The 22,506-nt window shown below is 34.3% G+C and overlaps 1 protein-coding gene across 4 annotated transcripts in view; it reads right to left on the bottom strand.

Moving 5' to 3' along the window:
- Window positions 1-2,022: 2,022 nt before the first annotated feature.
- The window catches only part of LOC127738111 (von Willebrand factor A domain-containing protein 5A-like), a 100,791-nt gene continuing 80,307 nt past the window's right edge, over window positions 2,023-22,506 (bottom strand). For all 4 annotated transcript variants that reach the window (XM_052249239.1, XM_052249238.1, XM_052249241.1 and 1 more), the window contains exons 19-21: window positions 18,276-18,406; window positions 3,238-3,573; window positions 2,023-3,127 (exon numbers count right to left, since the gene is read on the bottom strand). In XM_052249239.1, coding sequence (XP_052105199.1) covers window positions 3,388-3,573; window positions 18,276-18,406 — 317 coding nt within the window. In that variant the 3' untranslated portion in view covers window positions 2,023-3,127; window positions 3,238-3,387. The remainder of the gene's footprint in view (window positions 3,128-3,237; window positions 3,574-18,275; window positions 18,407-22,506) is intronic.

Here is a 22,506-nt window from a genome sequence, read left to right on the forward strand (position 1 = left end):
CCTGGGGACTAAACCTGTATTTCATTTGATGTGCTTTATCATGACAAACCAGAATATATATGGTTTAGGGGTGGGGATCTCGACCATTTACAAGATATTAGAACTTTCTCAAATGGCTGGGGGTTGGGATGACCCCTGGGGACTAACCCTGTATATCATTCAAACCATCTTAGCATGACAAACCAGAATATATATGGTTTAGGGGTGGGGATCTTGACCACTTACAAGATATGAGAACTTTCTGAAATGGCAGGTGGTGGGGGTGACCCCTGGGGACTAAACCTGTATTTCATTTGATGTGCTTTATCATGACAAACCAGAATATATATGGTTTAGGGGTGGGGATCTCGACCATTTACAAGATATTAGAACTTTCTCAAATGGCAGGGGGTTGGGATGACCCCTGGGGACTAACCCTGTATATCATTCAAACCATCTTAGCATGACAAACCAGAATATATATGGTTTAGGGGTGGGGATCTTGACCACTTACAAGATATTAGAACTTTCTTAAATGTCAGGGGGTGGGGGTGACCCCTGGGGACTAAACCTGTATTTCATTTGATGTGCTTTATCATGACAAACCAGAATATATATGGTTTAGGGGTGGGGATCTCGACCATTTACAAGATATTAGAATTTTCTCAAATGGCAGGGGGTCGGGATGACCCCTGGGGACTAACCTTGTATATCATTCAAACCATCTTAGCATGACAAACCAGAATATATATGGTTTAGGGGTGGGGATCTCGACCATTTACAAGATATTAGAACTTTCTTAAATGGCAGGGGGTGGGGGTGACCCCTGGGGGCTAACCCTGTATTTCATTTAATGTGCTTTATCATTTAGAACATTTTCAATTAAAAAAGATTGTGTCTATCACAAACGGTTTTCAATTTATAATCATTTGAAAATTTTTAAAAATAAAATCCCATAGGGTTCTATAGTAAAACCCTCCTTTCTTTTTGCCCCTCAAAGTACCCCTTTATAAACCCCATTGCACAAACAAAACCCTGATTGCACCACTAGACATGTTAGTCTAACATATTGTGAAACCCTAAGTTAATCTGACAAGCGGTTTTGGAGAACGGGTGCGGACAAGTTCAAATTTAAAAGCGGCGGAAGAGGAAGAAGAAGAAGAAGAAGAAGAAGAAGAATAATAATAATAAGAACTGAGCAAAACCAATAAGTCTTCCCAAACTTCGTTTGGGAGACTTAATAACCACATAAAAAATCTGAACTGGCTACAGGGCTGATGGTACAATAAGGGAATAAATCCATCGGCAGATGTTCCAATCTAGTGCTAGTTATTTAAATGTATGGTCCTGATTTCCATTGGAATGGTACGTTTCTAGAATAACATATGACTAAGTACGGTAATGCACTCAAAACCATAACTGAAGGAAGCCAAAAATATGAAATAATCTAAAATCAAAATCACCAAAAGGACTACAAAACATTTTGCCTCAAATGGGCAATAGGGAGAGCTCAACATTCTGAACATTTTTGCCGCTGTCAGATTAGCGGTTACAAAACAGACTTTACTTTTACAAATTGTGACTTGGATGGAGAGTTGTCTCATTGGCACCCATACCATATCTTCTTATATCTATTAAATCAAGTTTATTGGAACAAGTTCCTAACAACTAAGTATTAGAACATTTTCACCTTGTATAACATGAAATGTGTAATAAGAGTTTCACAACACTCAAATCAAGCCATTAACAAAGCATTGATAATTGGGTTTAATGTTGCCTCAAGGACGGATACAATTGTACAATTTTTTTTATAAAACCGTCAACATGGTCAATGAAAATAAAAAAAAACTGCAAATTTTTTCAGACTTTACACTTCATAACAATTCTTCGTATTTTTTTATCAGTCTTCCCTCTATATGAATCATTCGGCTAAGCCATCCCTAAATAACAGCTTTTGATGAAGCTTCTGAAAGTTTTTTGGTAAATTTTCCGTTGTTTGCTTAGTGTCCAGTGGCAAATATCAATGCATAGTTAAATATAATAAATGTTTGAGAAACTTTATGCAAAAGAAAAACACATCTAACAATAATTATTCTAACAATCATAACAAAATCAGTATATGCACATGCCAAGATAGACAAAAAAGTTATTGTATCATATGACCATGTTGCTAAAGTTTCTTTTTTAAGATAACATCAAGAAAACTATGTTAAATGACTTTAAATATTTCTTATAGTTGCTAATGTATATGTCTAGAGGGGCCTTTACTTCCTGTTGTACATGCATTCAGGCTTGGTTAAAGTAGAGGTTCAGAGGGGACTTTACTTCATATGGTATATGTATTCAGGCCTGGTTAATGTAGAGGTTCAGAGGGTTTTTAACTTCATGTTGTTTATGTCTTCAGGCCTGGTTAATGTAGAGGTTCAGAGGGGACTTTACTTAATGTGGTATATGTATTCAGGCCGGGTTAATGTAGAGGTTCAGAGGGGCCTTTATTTCTCGTGGTATATGTATTCAGGCCTGGATAATGAAGAGGTTCAGAAGGGCCTTTCCTTCATGTTGTATACAAATTCAGGCTGGTAAATGAAGAGGTTCAGATGAGTCTTTACTTCCTGTGGTATATGCATTCAGATATGTTTAATGCAAAGGTTCAGATAAACCTTAACTTCATGTGGTTTATGTATTCAGGCCTGTTTAATGTAGAGGTTCCCCAGTCAGATTTTCTCTATTTATAGCTGTTTTCAAAGGAACAGACAAAACTTGCATTTTACCCCTATGTTCTATTTTTAGCCATGTCAACCATCTTGATTGGCAGGCGGAGTCATCGGACACATATTTTTATCTAAATACCCCAATGATAATTGTAGCACTTTTTGTTTAAATTTGGCCCAGTAATTTTCAGGGGAAAAGATTTTTGCAAAAGTTAACAGACGACGGCATCGACGACGATGAGATGAGGACGCAAAGTGATGAGAAGAGCTCACTTAGCCCTTTGTGTTAGCCCACTGTTCTTATAGTTGAGGGACACTGTCAGTTATACTAGTAATGAACTGACATGGTATTAGCTAAAATCTATCAGACAAATTTCTACTGATGATACATTGCCATGCAGATACATAATATTTACATGCATCAGGCAAAATCTCACCTAATGTTAACGATGCTAAATGTTGTCACACAGATCACAACCACAAAACATCTACCATCATCAATAAGTGACAAATATATGATATTTACATGCATCAGGCAAAATCTCACCTGATGTTGACAATGCTAAATGTTGTCACACAGATCACAACCACAAAACATCTACCATCATCAATAAGTGACAAATATATGATATTTTCATGCACTGATGTGTTTTGTAGGTAACTTAAAAGTGTTAATTATATCATTGTAGACTGTCTATCAATACATAACAGGCATATCTTCATTCCTGATATCATTTAATAATTTGATCACACCCTGCCCTGACAATTTCTGTGACTCTAGCCAACCCATAGCTTTGCTCACAATAAACTTCCATTCAACGTCACGATCCTGAAGGAATTTCTGCAGGAACACTATTACATAGGCTGTGCACCAAACATCCAACTGAAACAGTAAAAGAAATAAAATTAAAACAGTCTCTCCACCTGTTAGACAGCAATGCTTTGTACAAAAAAGAATAATTGATAAGGATAAGAAATATTTAAAAATAAATGGAGAATGTGTCCATGGGACACAGATTATGTCCCAGCATGTATATAACTTTATAAAGGGGCATAACTAGGGGCCCAGAACGGTAGAAGTGACCCCACCAAAATTCAAAATTGATCTTTGTTTTGTGGTAATAAGCATTGTGTATAAGTTTCATAACATTTGGTTGAGGCAAACTTAAGTTAGAGAACGGAAACCAATTTCTTCAAAAATAAATGGGGAATGTGTACACTATGGGACACAGATGATGCCCCTGCTTGCATATCATATAAAGTTATAAAGGGACATAACTGAAGAACTTTAAAAGTGACGCTACCCAAATTTTTTATTGATCTGAGTTTTGTAGTAATAAGTATTGTGTATAAGTTTCATAACATTTGGTTGAGGCAAACTTAAGTTAGAGAACCGAAACGAAAAATTCATCAATTTTTTTCCTTTTGTAAACAGTCAGGGGTGCTACTTAAACAAGTGATTTCATCATCACTTATTTCAGTGATTTGATAAATTCAGTTATCACCTATTTAAGTGATTTTAGTGTTTTCTTTGATCTTCAAATGCTAATTTCATTGATTTTCCATATTTTCACAATCTTTTCTATAATTTTCCTACATAAATCAATTATCCCTTTTTCTTTGTATATTAATTTCACCAGTGCGCTTGGGCAGTAAGTTAGTGCGCTAAAGCTTTTAAAAGTACCCTTGGGAATTTTTCTGTAATCAAAAATTCATTAACTACTCTTACTATCAGACAAAGATCAACAATATTAGGTAACCTGATTGGTTTTCTTTAGAGTTAGAATGATCTACTTCAAGGTTATGACCTGATCTACAAACTATTCCAGTTTTTGCATATTTTAAAAAAACTGTAAAAGTGTCAGGCTTATCAAGCAAAAGACAATTTCTGCATATACATAGTTGTTTTTTCAATGGAATTGTTGTCTTTTTACCAATAAAAAAATCAAGCTTGTGGGAAAAATATCAAGAAAATGATATAAACACTTATTAAAGTGATTACATTTTAACTTCTAAAATTACTTGTTTCAGTGATTTTAAAAAGTCTGTGTGAAAATTTTTAATATTTCACCGGCAAAATCACTCGAGGGAGTGATTCTGAAATCACTTGTTTAAGTAGTACCCCTGACTGGTAAAGGGGCATAACTCTAGAACAGTAAAAGTGACGCCACTAAAATTCAAACTTGATCTGTGTTTTGTGGTTATAAGCATTGTGTATAAGTTTCATAACATTTGGTTGAGGTAAACTAAAGTTAGAGAACAGAAACCAATTTTGGGACGTACTGACGTCTAACATGGTTAGAAACAGCATATCAAAGAACCCCAAGAATTCATTTTTTGATGAAATCAAACAAAGTTTAATTTTTGACCCTTTGAACCTCAATTTGAACCAATTTCATAACAGGGTCCAACATCCAAAATCTAAATACAGGATTAGATTCAGCATATCAAAGAACCCCATAGATTCAATTTTTGTTGAAATCAAACAAAGTTTAATTTTGGACCCTGATTTGGACCAACCTGAAAACTGGGCCCAAAATTAACAAGCATTCTGATAGTATTGCATGGCAATACATAGTCCCCTACCAGTTAAAATTTCATTGTACTGGAACAAAATGCTAACTTGATCTATAACATGTCAAGGTGTAAACTTTATAACAAATATCAAGTCAATATTTTTTTAAGCATGACGAAAAAAACTGATTATTTAAGTGAATTTTCTAAGTCCAAGGACCATAACTCTGCACAAAATTATCAGACCAGAACAAAATTTGAACTTGATCTGCTACTTGTCATGATAAAACTATATACCAATTATCCATTCAATATCTTCAAGCATGACGAAAATAAACTGCTTCGCTGAGCGCAGCTGGATACGCCGGCAGAGGTCCAACCCTGAACAGTTGGGGCAAAAATGGACACAATATTCAAGCTTCATACAGGTCTGAATTTGGATTTTATTAAATATTTGACATATAGGTTTCTAAATAAATTTAGTCAAAGAACTTGAAATTGGTTATATGAATTGAATTTATATTCAATTAAAGATTTCTTGCTGTTGTGCAATACACTGTGCTGTTGCGCAATACTAATTAAATCTGTTGTCAGAATATAAACAATTAAAGTTCAATTAATTCTCAATGTCATATTAGAAATTTATGAAAATGTAAAGGGAGCTTACATCAATAGATATAAACAATTCACCAAAGTTGCATGAAAATTTCTGACAGCATTTTTGAGTTATTGTTCGAAAACTGGAAAATCCCCATTTTTTAATGAATAAAACCCCATAACTCAGAAATGTAAAATGTAAAATTTATAAAATTCTAAACGGAGCTTACATCAATAGATATAAACAATTCACCAAAGTTTCATAAGAACTGCTGAAAGCATTTTTGATTTTTTGTCCGAAAACTGGAAAATCACCCTTTTTTTATGAATAAAACCCTGTAACTCGGAAACATAAAATCTAAAATATATAAAAATCGAAAGGGAGCTCATGTCAATAGATATAAACAATTCACAATTTCTTGCAAGTTGGTGAAAGCATTCTTGAGTTAATGTCCGACATGTTGACGACGGATGAACAGATGGACAACAGTATACCATAATAAGTCCCGTAAACAGACGTATAAAAAGTGAGGAAAACTGATTATTGAGCGAATTTTCTAAGTCCAAGGACCATAACTCTGCACAAAATTTGAATGTGATCTGTAACTTGTCATGATAAAATAATACACCAAATATCAAATCAATATCTTCAAGCACGAAGAAACTAGAGGCTCTCAAGAGCCTGTGTCGCTCACCTGTATTTACTGATGCTTTGGAAATCATATAAAATAAGGTTAAAATCATAATTAATAGTATTAGATATTTAACCTTATTAGATATTAGATATTGTAATGATATCTAAGATAATAACAAAAAAATGCAAAATTTTTGTAAAATTACTAACTCAGGGGCAGCAACACAACAACGGGTTGTCGGATTCGTCTTAAAATTTCAGGGCAGATAAATCTAAATCTGATGAACATTTTTGCCACCTGTCAGATTTGCTCTAAATGCTTTAGTTTCAGAGAGATAAACCAAAAACTGCATTTTACCCCTATGTTCTATTTTTAACCAAGTCGGCCATGATGGTTGGAAGGCGGGGTCATCAGACAAATTTTTTAAACTAGATACCCTTATAATGATTATGGCCAAGTATGGTTAAATTTGTCTCCGTAGTTTCAGAGAAGAAGATTTTTGTAAAAGATTACATTTACAAAAAATTGTTTAAAAATTGACTATTAAGGGCAATAACTCCTAAAGTGGTCGACTGACAATTTTGGTCATGTTGACTTATTTGTAGATCCTACTCTGCTGAACATTATTGCAGTTTACAGTTTATCTCTATCCATAATAATATTCAAGATAATAACCAAAAACTGCAAAATTTCCTTAAAATTACCAATTCAGGGGCAGCAACCCAACAACAGGTTGTCAGAATTGTCTCAAAATTTCAGGGCAGATAGATCTTGACCTGATAATCAGTTTTACCCTCTGTCAGATTTACTCTAAATGCTTTGGTTTCAGAGATATAAGCCAAAATCTACATTTTACCCCTATGTTCTATTTTTAGCCATGGTGGCCATCTTGGTTGGTTGGCAGGGTCATCGGACACATTTTTTAAACTAGATACCCTAATAATGATTGTGGCCAAGTTTGGTTAAATTTGGTCCAGTGGTTTCAGAGGAGAAGATTTTTGTAAAAAGCTAACGACGACGGACGACGGATGCCAAGTGATGAGAAAAGCTCACTTGGCCCTTTGGGCCAGGTGAGCTAAAAAGTGTGGAAAACTGATTTGCCGGACTGACGGATGGACAGACAGACAGAAGGATGGAGTGCAAACCTAAAGTCCCCTTCGACTTCGTCAGTAGGGGACTAAAAATCTAAATACATGTTTAGAATCAGCATACCAAAGAACCCCTTGAATTCAATTTTTGTTAAAATCAAACTAAGTATAATTTGGACCCTTTGGACCTTAATGGGGACCAATTTGAAAACCAGTCCCAAAATCAAAAATCTAAATAAATGGTTAGAAACAGCATATCAAAGAACCCAAAGAATTCCTTTTTTGTTAATCAAACAAAGTTTAATTTTGGACCCTTTGGACCTTAATGTACACCAATTTGAAAAACAAGTCCAAAATTAATCAAAGAGCTGAAAGCTCTGAGGAAAAATGACGCCACTGTCTCTAATATTGATATATTTTTTATGCAAGTCTTGATTTTCACATGTAGTAATAAGTTTAACATTGCAACATGTCTAGTAAGCATATAATTGATATTCGTATATGTGTCTGTTTTTTCAGTACAAATGAATAGGTCAAGACTACCTGAATGATCTACAGTATCCAATTACTACTGGCATTTTTTTTGTATAAATAAATAGGTCAAGACTACAGGAATGATCTACAATATCCAATGACTACTGGCTGTTCTTTTGTACTAATAAAAAGGTCAAGACTATTTGAATGATCTACAATATCCAATGACTACTGGCTGTTCTTTTGTACATATAAAGAAAGACTACCTGAATGATCTAAAGTATTCTAAGTAATGTGATTTTTTTCTTGCAATTACATTTTTCTAAATCAAGAATATAGACTACTAGTATCCTTTTCAAACCAAATGATTATGAAGAGCCTGTTGTTAGCAAGCTCTTATACCCCACATACTCATTAAATAAGTTACTAGTGACCTAGTTATTTCTGTTACTTGAAGCAAATTATATTTCTGTATATTTAGACAATAGTATAATATTGTTTTACTAGTTTTATTTCACCTTGAAGATTAGACAAATAGGTATACTCCTTCGATTTTTTATTTCATGTCAGTCAGGTCGCTTTATATGAAATTTGCCATATTGTTATTTTATAACAACTCTGCCCTTGACCATGTTGATCCATGTAATTGATATTCATTCTTTAACCATATATCATAGTCAGTTAGTTTTCGATTTTGCACCCCCACACCACCTTTCATGTCTTTCAGGTCAAATGTCTGTCTCCATTTAAGTTAATGACATTGAACAATCATGGTATTAAACACAATTTCAATAGTGATAATGCTGTTCTCGTGGGTCACCATATATTCAACTTGGGTAGCATTCCAGTTATTGAAATTTGTGTCAGATTAGAACAATGATCTAGATCTTTAGGAATGGATCTTATAATTTAATATGGAGCCATAGTATGGGACCCCTACACGGTAAAAAAAAAACAAGCCTGAAAGGATACAATGTCAAGCGGCAAAATCTATCACCAGAGATTACAAGTCAAAAGAGGATGGACGGGATACGTCTCTAAAATGCTTGCTGAACTGGAACTACAGCAAGATCTCCCGATATTTATGTTAAAAGTAGTTGAGGGGCTGATTCCCGCTATTGAACCATACTGTTATTCTATAATATCATTGCGTAAGTATTTCTGTATTGGCCTTGTTATTGGTCCATGTCTTGGGTGTATTGGTCTGAGGCGAAGCGGAAGGCGAATACTGCTGGCCGAGGACCAATAATAAGGCCAATACAGAAATACACGTAATAGTATCTTTATTATTTAACTACAGTGTTACAATATTTTTTTTTATTTCATTTCACAAGAGATAAACATTTTTACCTTGAAGTGGAACTATCCAAATCTCAGTTTCTTTTTATAAGATGCAATATCTAATGATTCGGTGCCGTTTGAAGTATCTTCAGCATTTTCTCATCTGATGAATTTTTCTACCCTTTCCAGTCACTATAAAGTGTTACAACTTTAATTTAGACACAACACATAAATAGTAATTGGAAAGGTACTGCCATTGCATGTGTAATGCAAATATATTTAAAAAAAAAATAATGTAAGAGTTGAAATTGATACAACTATCCATAAGCCAATTGACCAAAGAACAAAGATTTGCACAATTACAGAATGCATATGCCTGGTTCGGGTTTAAAAATAAACGACCGTTTAAATACAAAACATGAGAAGCGACAGTAAACAGTAACAAGAGTGCACACGCTGAAATGTCTCGCCTTCTTTACTAATCATTGATATTATGTTGATAGTCCTAAATATAAAGCTTTATTACAACTGTCACATAAACTTAACATTAACCAAGTAAACTAAACATTGACCAATGAACCATGAAAATGAGGTCAAGGTCAGATGAACCATGCTAGGCAGGCATGTACAGCTAACAATTCTTCCATACAACAAATATAGTTGACCTATTGCTTATAGTTTAAGAAAAACAGACCAAAACACAAAAACTTAACACTGAGCAATGAACCTTGAAAATGAGGTCAAGGTCAAATAAAACCTGTGTGACTGACATATAGATCATAAAATATTTCCATACACCAAATATAGTTGAACTATTGCATATAGTATTAGAAAAAAAGACCAAAACTCAAAAACTTAACTTTGACCACTGAACCATGAAAATGAGGTCAAGGTAAGATGACACCTGCCAGCTAGACATGTACACCTTACAATCATTCCATACACCAAATATAGCTGACCTATTGCATGCAGTATTAGAAAGAAAGACCAAAACTCAAAAACTTAACTTTGACCACTGAACCATGAAAATGAGGTCAAGGTCAGATGACACCTGCCAGCTAGACATGTACACCTTACAATCATTCCATACACCAAATATAGTAGACCTATTGCATACAGTATAAGAAAAACAGACCAAAACACAAAAACTTAACTATAACCACTGAACCATGAAAATGAGGTCAAGGTCAGATGACACCTGCCAGTTGGACATGTACACCTTACAGTCCTTCCATACACCGAATATACTAGACCTATTGCTTATAGTATCTGAGATATGGACTTGACCACGAAAACTTAACCTTGTTCACTGATCCATGAAATGAGGTCGAGGTCAAGTGAAAACTGTCTGACGGGCATGAGGACCTTGCAAGGTACGCACATACCAAATATAGTTATCCTATTACTTATAATAAGAGAGAATTTAACATTACAAAAAATCTGAACTTTTTTTTCAAGTAGTCACTGAACCATGAAAATGAGGTCAAGGACATTGGACATGTGACTGACGGAAACTTCGTAACATGAGGCATCCATATACAAAGTATGAAGCATCCAGGTCTTCCATCTTCTAAAATATAAAGCTTTTAAGAAGTTAGCTAACGCCGCCGCCGCCGCCGGATCGCTATCCCTATGTCGAGCTTTCTGCGACAAAAGTCGCAGGCTCGACAAAAATCGATTTGTACCATCGACATGATGAAATTATGAGGTCGTCAAGAAATGAACTTTGTGATAATTTACTCGTTCCCCAAACCTGAAATAATCCCATCGTCTACTTTCAAAATGCTTTTTAAATGAATGGGACCGTCTTTAACCTAAAATATATGCCATACTGAACGTTTCAGCTTGTTTATGGTGAGTAAACCTGCGTCTTACGAACAACTGTTTACTTTCAGTTTAAGTTTATCGTGACTTACAATCTAAAAACTAGAGACGTTCCGAAATCCTGTTTTGTAAACAAAGATTCATACGCACCGCGTGGGTATAACCGTATTACTAATTTCCGATTTTTAAAATCTTCTTAAATTTGGATAAAGACCAGTTTCTATCCAATGGATATCAAAATGATTCCGATTTTCACTGACATTATTTAGGAAAACTATTTTGTCTAGCGATTGCTGATTATTGGAGGGTAAAAAGTCCAACACCATAACAAAACGGATCTATTTATCATGTATACATACCGATTGTTTACGATTGCAAGACATGTGCATAAAAGTGAAAGCTCGAATAAATATGAAAAATATAACAAAGGGATAGCTCCAAATACCATTTAATAACAAAAAACATATGGACAGGTCAAGATATCTTTTTGGTAAATAAAATAAAGTATGTAAACTGGTTCCGTTCCGACTACAACACTTTGTTCGTGTGTAGCCTAATACAAGCAGATTCCAGTTAGTATGTAAAATAGTAAATATGAAACCGAGTGCGGTAGGCGGAGGCAATAATCGACTTCCGTAAGTTCTGGTCAATGGTATCGGAAACATGTCGCTGATAGCGTCATTTTCCAAAAATCTAGATACACGGGTAGATTCAGCATATCAAAGAATCCCAAGAATTCAATTTTTGTTGAAATCAAACAAAGTTTAATTTTAGACCCTTTGGACCACAATGTGGACCAATTTGATAATTAGGCCAACAATCAAAAATCTAAATACACGGTTAGATTCAGCATATGTAAGAACCCCAAGAATTCCATACTTTGAATTAAACCCCATTGAAATTGGTTAAGAAATAAGCCATACAAAGTATTAGAAAAGTATTGTTTTTGGCCCCTTTTTCCTAAATATTAAGGGCCATTACCCCCAAAATCATGTTGGATAACAGGTGGGATCATCAGACGCATTTTTAAACTAGATACCCGAAGGATGATTTAGGTAAAGTTTGATTCTAATTGGCCCAGAAGTTTCAGAGGAGAAATTTTTTGTAAAAGTTAACAGATGGAGAAGGACACTAAGTGATGAGAATAGCCAATAAAAATAAAAGAACAGAGTTCCAATGTCCACCGCGTTGCACATATTTTATCTATCCAAGGTACAAGGGCAATAACTAAAAAAAGCCCTTTTTTCGCTTTCTTTAAAACTTTTTTTTAATATCTTAGAGAAATGAAGGCTTCAGAGCAAATGCAGTGTGATTTCCATTATAATTAATATTTCCAGAGGGCACAAATCTTTTAAAAATAATTGTTCGGCACTGATTTTTGAACTCATCAAAGACACTGATAATATAAACCTATAATATAAATTTCATAAAAATCTGCCAAGAATTGTACACATTATAGCACTCATAAGGCAATTTTCCATATAAATAATAATTTCAAATGGCATAACTCTTTTAATAAAATGCTCTGCTGGGCGCAGCTTGATACGACCGCAGAGGTCGAACCCTGAACAGTTGGGGCAAGTATGGACACAACATTCAAGCTTGATACAGCATTGAATTTGGATTGTGATTAAATATTTGACACAGCATAGGTTTCTGACACAGAATGAATGTGGTCTAAGAACTTAAATTTTTTTAATTTACCTTTTCAAACCATATCATTATTATTTGCTTTTATATATAAATCAGAAATAACCAATTTAAAATGGAAAATTAAAAAAAAAAAGGGGAAAAAAAATCTCCCCCCCCCCAATTTTTTTGAACCCCTTATGATTCATCAACCCCAAACTCAATCTCAGCCTTCCCTTTGTGGTATGGTACCTTGCAGTACAATTTCAGAGAGATCCATACACTTGAACAAAAGTTATTGTCTGGAAACTAGAAAAATGCTTGTTTTTTGGCCCCAAATTTCTTAACGTTTAGGGCAATTACCCCCAAACTCAAACCCAGCTTTCCCTTTGTGATATGGAACCTTGTAGTACAATTTCATAAAGATCCATACACTTACACACAAGTTATTGTCCTGAAACTAGAACAAGAGAGTACACGCTGAAATGTCTCGCCGTCTTTACTAACCATTGATATTATGTTGATAGTCCTAAATGAAAGCTTTACTACAACTATTACAAAAACTTAACATGATCCAAGAAAATGAAGTCAAGGTCATATAAACCAAACTAGAAATACATGTACACCTTACAATCATTCAATACACTAAATATAGTTGACCTATTGCTTATAGTTTCTAAGAAACAGACTTAACCAAGAAAACTAAACATTGAACAATGAATCGTGAAAATGAGGTCAAGGTCAGATGAACCATGCCAGGCAGACATGAACAGCTTACAATCCTTCCATACAACAAATATAGCTGACCTATTGCTTATAGTTTAAGAAAAACAGACTGAAACACATAAACTTAACACTGAGCAATGAACCATGAACATGAGGTCAAGGTCAAATAAAACCTGCGAGACTGACATGTACATCATAGAATATTTCCATACACCAAATATAGTTGACTTATTGCATATAGTATAAGAAAAAAAACCAAAAACTCAAAAACTTAACTTTGACCACTGAACCATGAAAATGAGGTCAAAGTCAGATGACACCTGCCAGTTGGACATGTACACCTTACAATCATTCCATACACCAAATATAGTAGACCTATTGCATAAAGTATAAGAAAAAACGGACCAAAACACAAAAACTTAACTATAACCACTGAACCATGAAAATGAGGTCAAGGTCAGATGACACCTGCCAGCTAGACATGTACACTTTACAATCATTCCATACACCAAATATAGTAGACCTATTAATATTGCATACAGTATAAGAAAAACAGACCAAAACACAAAAACTTAACTATAACCACTGAACCATGAAAATGAGGTCAAGGACAGATGACACCTGCCAATTGGACATGTACACCTTACAGTCCTTCCATACACCGAATATACTAGACCTATTGCTTATAGTATCTGAGATATGGACTTGACCACCAAAACTTAACCTTGTTCACTGGTCCATGAAATGAGGTCGAGGTCAAGTGAAAACTGTCTGACAGGCATGAGGACCTTGCAAGGTACGCACATACCAAATATAGTTATCCTATTACTTATAATAAGAGAGAATTTAACATTACAAAAAATCTGAACTTTTTTTTCAAGTAGTCACTGAACCATGAAAATGAGGTCAAGGACATTGGACATGTGACTGACGGAAACTTCGTAACATGAGGCATCCATATACAAAGTATGAAGCATCCAGGTCTTCCACCTTCTAAAATATAAAGCTTTAAAGAAGTTAGCTAACGCCGCTACCGCCGCCAGACCACTATCCCTATGTTGAGCTTTCTGCGACAAAAGTCGCAGGCTCGACAAAAATGCTTGTTTTTTGCCCCTTTTTGGCCCCTAATTCCTAAAATTTGGAGGCAATTACCCCCAAAATCAACCCCAGCCTTCCATTTGTGGTATGGTACCTTGCAGTACAATTTCAGAGAGATCCATACACTAACACACAAGTTATTGTCATGAAACTAGAAAAATGCTTGTTTTTTGCCCCTAATTCCTAAAATTTTGAGGCAATTACCCCCAAAATCAATCCCAGCATTCCCTTTGTGATATGGAACCTTGTGGTACAATGTCAGAGAGATCCATACACTAACACACAAGTTATGTCTGGAAGTTACAACAAGAGTGCACACGCTGAAATGTCTCGCCTTCTTTACTAATCATTGATATTATGTTGACAGTCCTAAATATAAAGCTTTATTACAACTGTCACATAAACTTAACATTAACCAAGTAACCTTAACATTGACCAATGAACCATGAAAATGAGGTCAAGGTCAGATGAACCATGCTAGGCAGGCATGTACAGCTAACAATTCTTCCATACAACAAATATAGTTGACCTATTGCTTATAGTTTAAGAAAAACAGACCAAAACACAAAAACTTAACTATAACCACTGAACCATGAAAATGAGGTCAAGGTCAGATGACACCTGCCAGTTGGACATGTACACCTTACAGTCCTTCCATACACCAAATATACTAGACCTATTGCTTATAGTATCTGAGATATGGACTTGACCACCAAAACTTAACCTTGTTCACTGATCCATGAAATGAGGTCGAGGTCAAGTGAAAACTGTCTGACGGGCATGAGGACCTTGCAAGGTACGCACATACCAAATATAGTTGAACTATTGCATATAGTATTAGAAAAAAAGACCAAAACTCAAAAACTTAACTTTGACCACTGAACCTTGAAACTGAGGTCAAGGTCAGATGACACCTGCCCGCTAGACATGTACACCTTACAATCATTCCATTCACCAAATATAGTAGACCTATGGCATACAGTATAAGAAAAACAGACCAAAACACAAAAACTTAACTATAACCACTGAACCATGCAAATGAGGTCAAGGTCAGATGACACCTGCCAGTTGGACATGTACACCTTACAGTCCTTCCATACACCGAATATACTAGACCTATTGCTTATAGTATCTGAGATATGGACTTGACCACCAAAACTTAGCCTTGTTCACTGATCCATGAAATGAGGTCGAGGTCCAGTGAAAACTGTCTGACGGGCATGAGGACCTTGCAAGGTACGCACATACCAAATATAGTTATCCTATTACTTATAATAAGAGAGAATCTAACATTACAAAAAATCTGAACTTTTTTTTCAAGTAGTCACTGAACCATGAAAATGAGGTCAAGGACATTGCACATGTGACTGACGGAAACTTCGTAACATGAGGCATCCATATACAAAGTATGAAGCATCCAGACCTTCCACCTTCTAAAATATAAAGCTTTTAAGAAGTTAGCTAACGCCGCCGCCGGATCACTATCCCTATGTCGAGCTTTCTGCGATAAAAGTCGCAGGCTCGACAAAAATGATGACGACACCGCCGACGTCATACCAATATACAACCGCATTTTTTTTTTGCGGTCGTATAATGTTTCATAAAATTCTGGCAAAAATTGCACATATGAGAGCACTAATAATGCAATTTCCCATAAATTAATGTTACCAAGAGACATATATCTTTTAAAAATAATTGATCGGCACTGATTTTTGAACATGTCAAAGACATTGCTGATATAAACCTATGATATAAGTTTCATAAAAATCTTGCAAAAATTGCACACATGAGAGCACTAATAATGCAATTTCCCATAAATTAATGTTACCAAGAGACATATCTCTTTTAAAAGTAATTGATCGGCACTGATTTTTGAACATGTCAAAGACATTACTAATATAAACCTATGATATAAGTTTCATAAAAAGCTGGCAAAAATTGAATGCGAGAATGCTAAAGATGCAATATCCATATAATTACAGCTCTTCTATAAAAGCATGCAAAGCAAACCTTTGATCAACTTGCTTGCTATGTTTGTTTGGATGTTTGTAAACAAAAGTTAGGTAGTCTGTTTACTATATAATGGAATTTGATTGGACAATAAATATAAACTTCATTGCATGTCAATTTTTATTGTCCAATCAAATCCCAGTATATATAAAACAGACTGAAACTCCGCCTATCTATTGTTTACAAACATCCAAGCAAACATAGCAAGCAAGTTGATCAAAGGTTTGCTTTGCATGCTTTTACAGAAGAGCTGTAATGTTTCCAAGGGCATAATTCTTTTAAAAATAATTGTTCGGCACCGATTTTTGAACTCCTCCAGGACATTGCTAAAATAAACCTATGATATGAGTTTCACAAAAATCTGGCAAGAATTGTTCTTATGACAGCGCTAACAAGACCTGACGGACAGACGCCCGGTATTTCTATGTCCCCCCCAATGCGTTGAGCGAGGGACAAAAAAAAAGAGATAGGATTTCAAACTTGTACAATATCTGTATTGATTTTTACAATGAATGAGTTTTAACATATTAAAGAACGGTCAAGTTAGCTTAAAAGGTTCTTAAAACTAGAGGCGCTCACCTTGGTCTATGTGCATATTCAACAAAGGACACTCTCCAACATTGTAGACGAGAATAGAATTCATGACAAAAATCTCTTGTTTTGTTGATCTTGTATTGCTGATCATTTAATCAGTTTATTTTCTCTCTATCCTCTTTAGTTTTTGCTCAAAACACAAAAGAGAGTAAAAAAAAATCGTCATTTAAGGGCAATCACTCCTTAAAAGAGAGACAGTCTCATAACTATATCGGCAAAATTTGATTTGTTAGTAGATCTTGCCTTGATGATCATTTTTGTGATTTAAAGTGTCTATTTATTTATTTCAAATTTTAACATATAAGGCAAAACGCCAAAAATTGGTAAAAATCGTCATTAAAGGGCAATAACTCGAATAAGGACTCGTCAGACGATTTCCTCCATCTTGTCTTAATTGTAGACCTTGTCTTGCTGATTATTTTTGCTTATTTAAGTTTCTATCTAACTTATATAATTTTTAAGATATAAGGCAAAAATGCAAAAAATTGGTAAACATCGTCATCAAAGGACAATAACTCTAATAAGGAGTCGATTGACGATTTCCATCATGTTAGACTTAATTGTAGAACCTGTCTTGCTAATCATTTTTGCAATTTAAAGTATCTCTCTATCTATCATAGTTTTCAAGATAATAGGCAAAAATGAAAAACAAAATTGTAAAATTTGTCTTTTAAGGGCAATAACTCCTATAAGAAGTCGTCTTAAAGTTTTGACATGTATGGACAATTAGTAGAGTTCAACATTCTGAACATTTCTAAACTGTCAGTTTTTCTCTTTGTATTAATGGTTTTCAAAATAATAGACAAAACTTGCATTTTATCCCTATGTTCTATTATTAGCCATGAAGGCCATCTTGGTTGTCATTGGACAAATTTTTTAAATTAGATTCTCCAATGATGATTGTAGCCAAGTTTGTAAAATTTTGGTCCAGTAGTTTCAGAGAAGAAGATTTTTGTAAAAGTTAACGGATGACGATGACGACGATGGATGCAAAGTGATAAGAAAAGCTCACTTGGCCCAAAGAGATAGGATTTCACACTTGTACAATATCTGTATTGATTCTTACAATAAATGAGTTTTAACATATTAAAGAAGGAATAATAAAATAAAAATACCTTGTAACTTTTGTAACTTTTAAATTTCTGAAAATTTTCTTCATTTGTTCCTAAGAACTTCACTAAATCTTCTGAATACTTCCATGGTCCATCATACTGCTGCAGATCAACTAAATTCATCATAATATCACCTAAATTAGAAAAACAAGAAGTTGAATTAAAGTCATCTTCACTAGTTCTCCGCAAAAGAGGCATAAAATGCCTTATCCCTTAATTTAACATGGAAACTGTTGACTCTTGTTATCTGGAAGTCATCCAGCCAGAGAAATGTTTCAACATACCCAGTAGAAATCCAGCCAGAGAAATGTTTCAACTCAACATACCCAGTAGAAATCCAGCCAGAGAAATGTTTCAACATACCCAGTAGAAATCCAGCCAGAGAAATGTTTCAACATACCCAGTAGAAATCCAGCCAGAGAAATGTTTCAACATACCCAGTAGAAATCCAGCAAGATATTGGTAGGGAATCAATATACTGGTCTGAGATCGATGTAAATGTATCTCTTTTATTATTATTTAGTGATTGTTTTTGTCTCTTTGCTACGAATAAACTTTCTGAAAGAACAATAAAATGTCACTTTCCTTTACGCACATAGTATGGATGTATTCTTTCATTAAGTAAGTGTCGACAAAGTTTAAATGTGCCATTATCGTTTGAATTTGGAAAAACAATCAAGATGGACATTTAAGGTGTTTAGAGCAGAAAACATGAAGAAAGAAACACAACACAATCCTTTCATAACAGAAGTTAATATGTTTTCTCAGATTTGAGAAAATTTAGGTTTAAAATACCTTTCATTTTCATCTTATTTTGAGCTTTTTTTCTGAGAGGGCAAACAAAAGATAAAAGATGTAGATTGTCTGAGTTGCTCACTTAATACTTACTTTAGGCACAACCAAGTTCATTAATGTATGATTACTGGTGATTTATTATAAAACATGCTAATTAATTTTATCTACTCTAGAACAATGTATAACAAGAGGCTCTCAAGAATCGCTCACCTGTAATTTTTTGCTTAAATCTTTCATCAATGATTATTTTTGCTTTTTAATATATATTAATGAGTGGCTTAAAAATTCCATTGAAATGTTCTTTGTATCTGTCATATTTTCTTCAAAAGCAAAGAAATACATTTTACCCCTATGTTCCATTTTAGCCATAGTGACTATGTTTCTTGACGTACAAGAAAATAAAATACAAAATTTATACTAGATACTCTGAAACTCATTCAGCCCAAGTTTGGCTGAAATTGATTCAGCAGTTTCAAAGGAGAAGATTTTTTAAAGCGAGCAAACTAGATGAACAAATTGTGAAAAATTGTCTTTAAAGGGCAATAACTCCTTAAGGACACATTTGACAATTTGGGTCATAGTAACTTATTTGTAGATCTTACTTTGCTGAACATTTTTGCTGTTCACAGTTTATCTTTATAATTAATAATATTCAAGATAATAACCAATAAAATGCTCCGCTGGGCGCAGCTTGATACGACCGCAGAGGTCAAACCCTGAACAGTTGGGGCAAGTATGGACACAACATTCAAGCTTGATACACCACAGAATTTGGATTGTAATTAAATATTTGACACAGCATAGGTTTCTGACACAGAATGAAAGTGGTCTAAGAACTTAAAAAAATTTAATTTACCTATTCAAACCATATCATTATTATTTGCTTTTATATATAAATCAGAAATAACCAATTTAAAATGGAAAATTTTAAAGAAAAAAAAATCCCCCCCCCCCAAATTTTTTGAACCCCCTTATGATTCATCATCCCCAAACTCAATCCCAGCCTTCGCTTTGTGGTATGGTACCTTGCAGTACAATTTCAGAGAGATCCATACACTTGAACAAAAGTTATTGTCTGGAAACTAGAAAAATGCTTGTTTTTTGGCCCCAAATTTCTAAACGTTTAAGGCAATTACCCCTAAACTCAAACCCAGCTTTCCCTTTGTGATATGGAACCTTGTAGTACAATTTCATAAAGATCCATACACTTACACACAAGTTATTGTCCTGAAACTAGAAAAATGATTGTTTTTTTGGCCCCTAATTCCTAAAATTTTGAGGCAATTACCCCCAAAATCAATCCCAGCCTTCCCTTTGTGGTATAGTACCTTGCAGTACAATTTCAGAGAGATCCATACACTTGAACACAAGTTATTGTCTTGAAACTAAAAAAATGCTTATTTTTGGCCCCTTTTTCCTAAACGTTTTGGGCAACTACCCCCAAACTCAATTCCAGCTTTCCCTTTGTGATATGGAACCTTGTAATACAATTTCATAAAGATCCATACACTTACACACAAGTTATTGTCATGAAACTAGAAAAATGCTTGTTTTTTGCCCCTTTTTTGGCCCCTAATTCCTAAAATTTGGAGGCAATTACACCCAAAATCAAATTTAATCCCAGCATTCCCTTTGTGATATGGAACCTTGTGGTACGATGTCAGAGAGATCCATACACTAACACACAAGTTATGTCTGGAAGTTACAAAAATGCTTATTTTTGGCCCCTAATTCCTTAACTGTTGGTACCATAACCCCCAAAATCAATCGCAACCTTCCTTTTGTGGTATTGAACCTTATGGTAAAATTTCATAGAGATCCATTCACTTAAACTAAAGTTAGAGTGCGAAAACCAATGTGTCTTCGGACGACGACGACGACAAGTGATGGCTGAAGCTAACCGTTCCTTTGGAACAGTGAGCTAAAAACACGCTAATTATTTTTATATACTCTAGAACATGTATACCTAATTAATTAGAATGGAAATCAAAGATGATCTCCATTACACACTTGCGGATAAAGTATGTCATATATCAATACAGTGGTCAATAACCATACATTTTATTACAGGTGTATTGTCAGATTAACTCTGCAATCCATCTTAATCCCTGAGGTCGTGTTTTGACATGTGTGTATTGGTTCAAACTGGTGCATTACATGTGTGCTCATAACCATTACATTTGTAAATCATTATGTTTGCAACCAGCTTTTGATTACATTTGATTACATTTAAATCATTATGTTTGCAAGCAGCTTTTGATTACATTTACACACATTCATTTTACAGGTAAACACATGTAAATTTAGGTAAACACTAGTAAAGTACACTTATTTAATTATTCAACTATTTACAAGTAACCCTCCTGTTAGTCTTAGTCCCCTGCTCACAAATTAAGAAGTGGAAGTTGGTGGTATTTTCGAAACTATTCCATCAGATACTTCTTTTTGTATTTCTTACTTCTACGTACAACTGCTGGTGTATCAAGCATTCTTAGTTTGGAAACAGAAAAATATAATTCAAAATGATAAATATGTTCAAAATTAATACCAATCGACATATCTATTACAAATTATCTTTATATTTACCTGTATTACCTGTCAAATCAATGTGTGCAAATATAATAACTAGAGGCTCTCAAGAACCTGTGTCGCTCACCTGTATTTACTGATGCTTTGGAAATAATGTAAAATAAGGTTAAAATCATAATTAATAGTATTAGATATTATAATGATATCTAAGATAATAACAAAAAACTGCAAAATTTTTGTAAAATTACTAACTCAGGGGCAGCAACCCAACAACAGGTTGTCGGATTCGTCTGAAAATTTCAGGGCAGATAAATCTAAATCTGATGAACATTTTTGCCACCTGTCAGATTTGCTCTAAATGCTTTAGTTTCAGAGATATAAACCAAAAACTGCATTTTACCCCTATGTTCTATTTTTAACCAAGTCGGCCATGATGGTTGGAAGGCGGGGTCATCGGACAAATTTTTTAAACTAGATACCCTAATAATGATTATGGCCAAGTATGGTTAAATTTGTCTCCGTAGTTTAAGAGAAGAAGATTTTTGTAAAAGATTACAAAAATTTACAAAAAATTGTTAAAAATTGACTATTAAGGGCAATAACTCCTAAAGGGGACAACTGACAATTTTTGTCATGACAACTTATTTGTAGATCTTACTTTGCTGAACATTATTGCTGTTTACAGTTTATCTCTATCTATAATAATATTCAAGATAATAACCAACTAGAGGCTCTCAAGAGCCTGTGTCGCTCACCTGTATTTACTGATGCTTTGGAAATCATGTAAAATAAGGTTAAAATCATAATTAATAGTATTAGATATTAGATATTATAATGATATCTAAGATAATAACAAAAAACTGCAAAATTTTTGTAAAATTACTAACTCAGGGGCAGCAACCCAACAACG

The sequence above is a fragment of the Mytilus californianus genome, unplaced genomic scaffold, assembly GCF_021869535.1.
Source record: "Mytilus californianus isolate M0D057914Y unplaced genomic scaffold, xbMytCali1.0.p SCAF_4, whole genome shotgun sequence".
Lineage (NCBI taxonomy): Eukaryota > Metazoa > Mollusca > Bivalvia > Mytilida > Mytilidae > Mytilus > Mytilus californianus.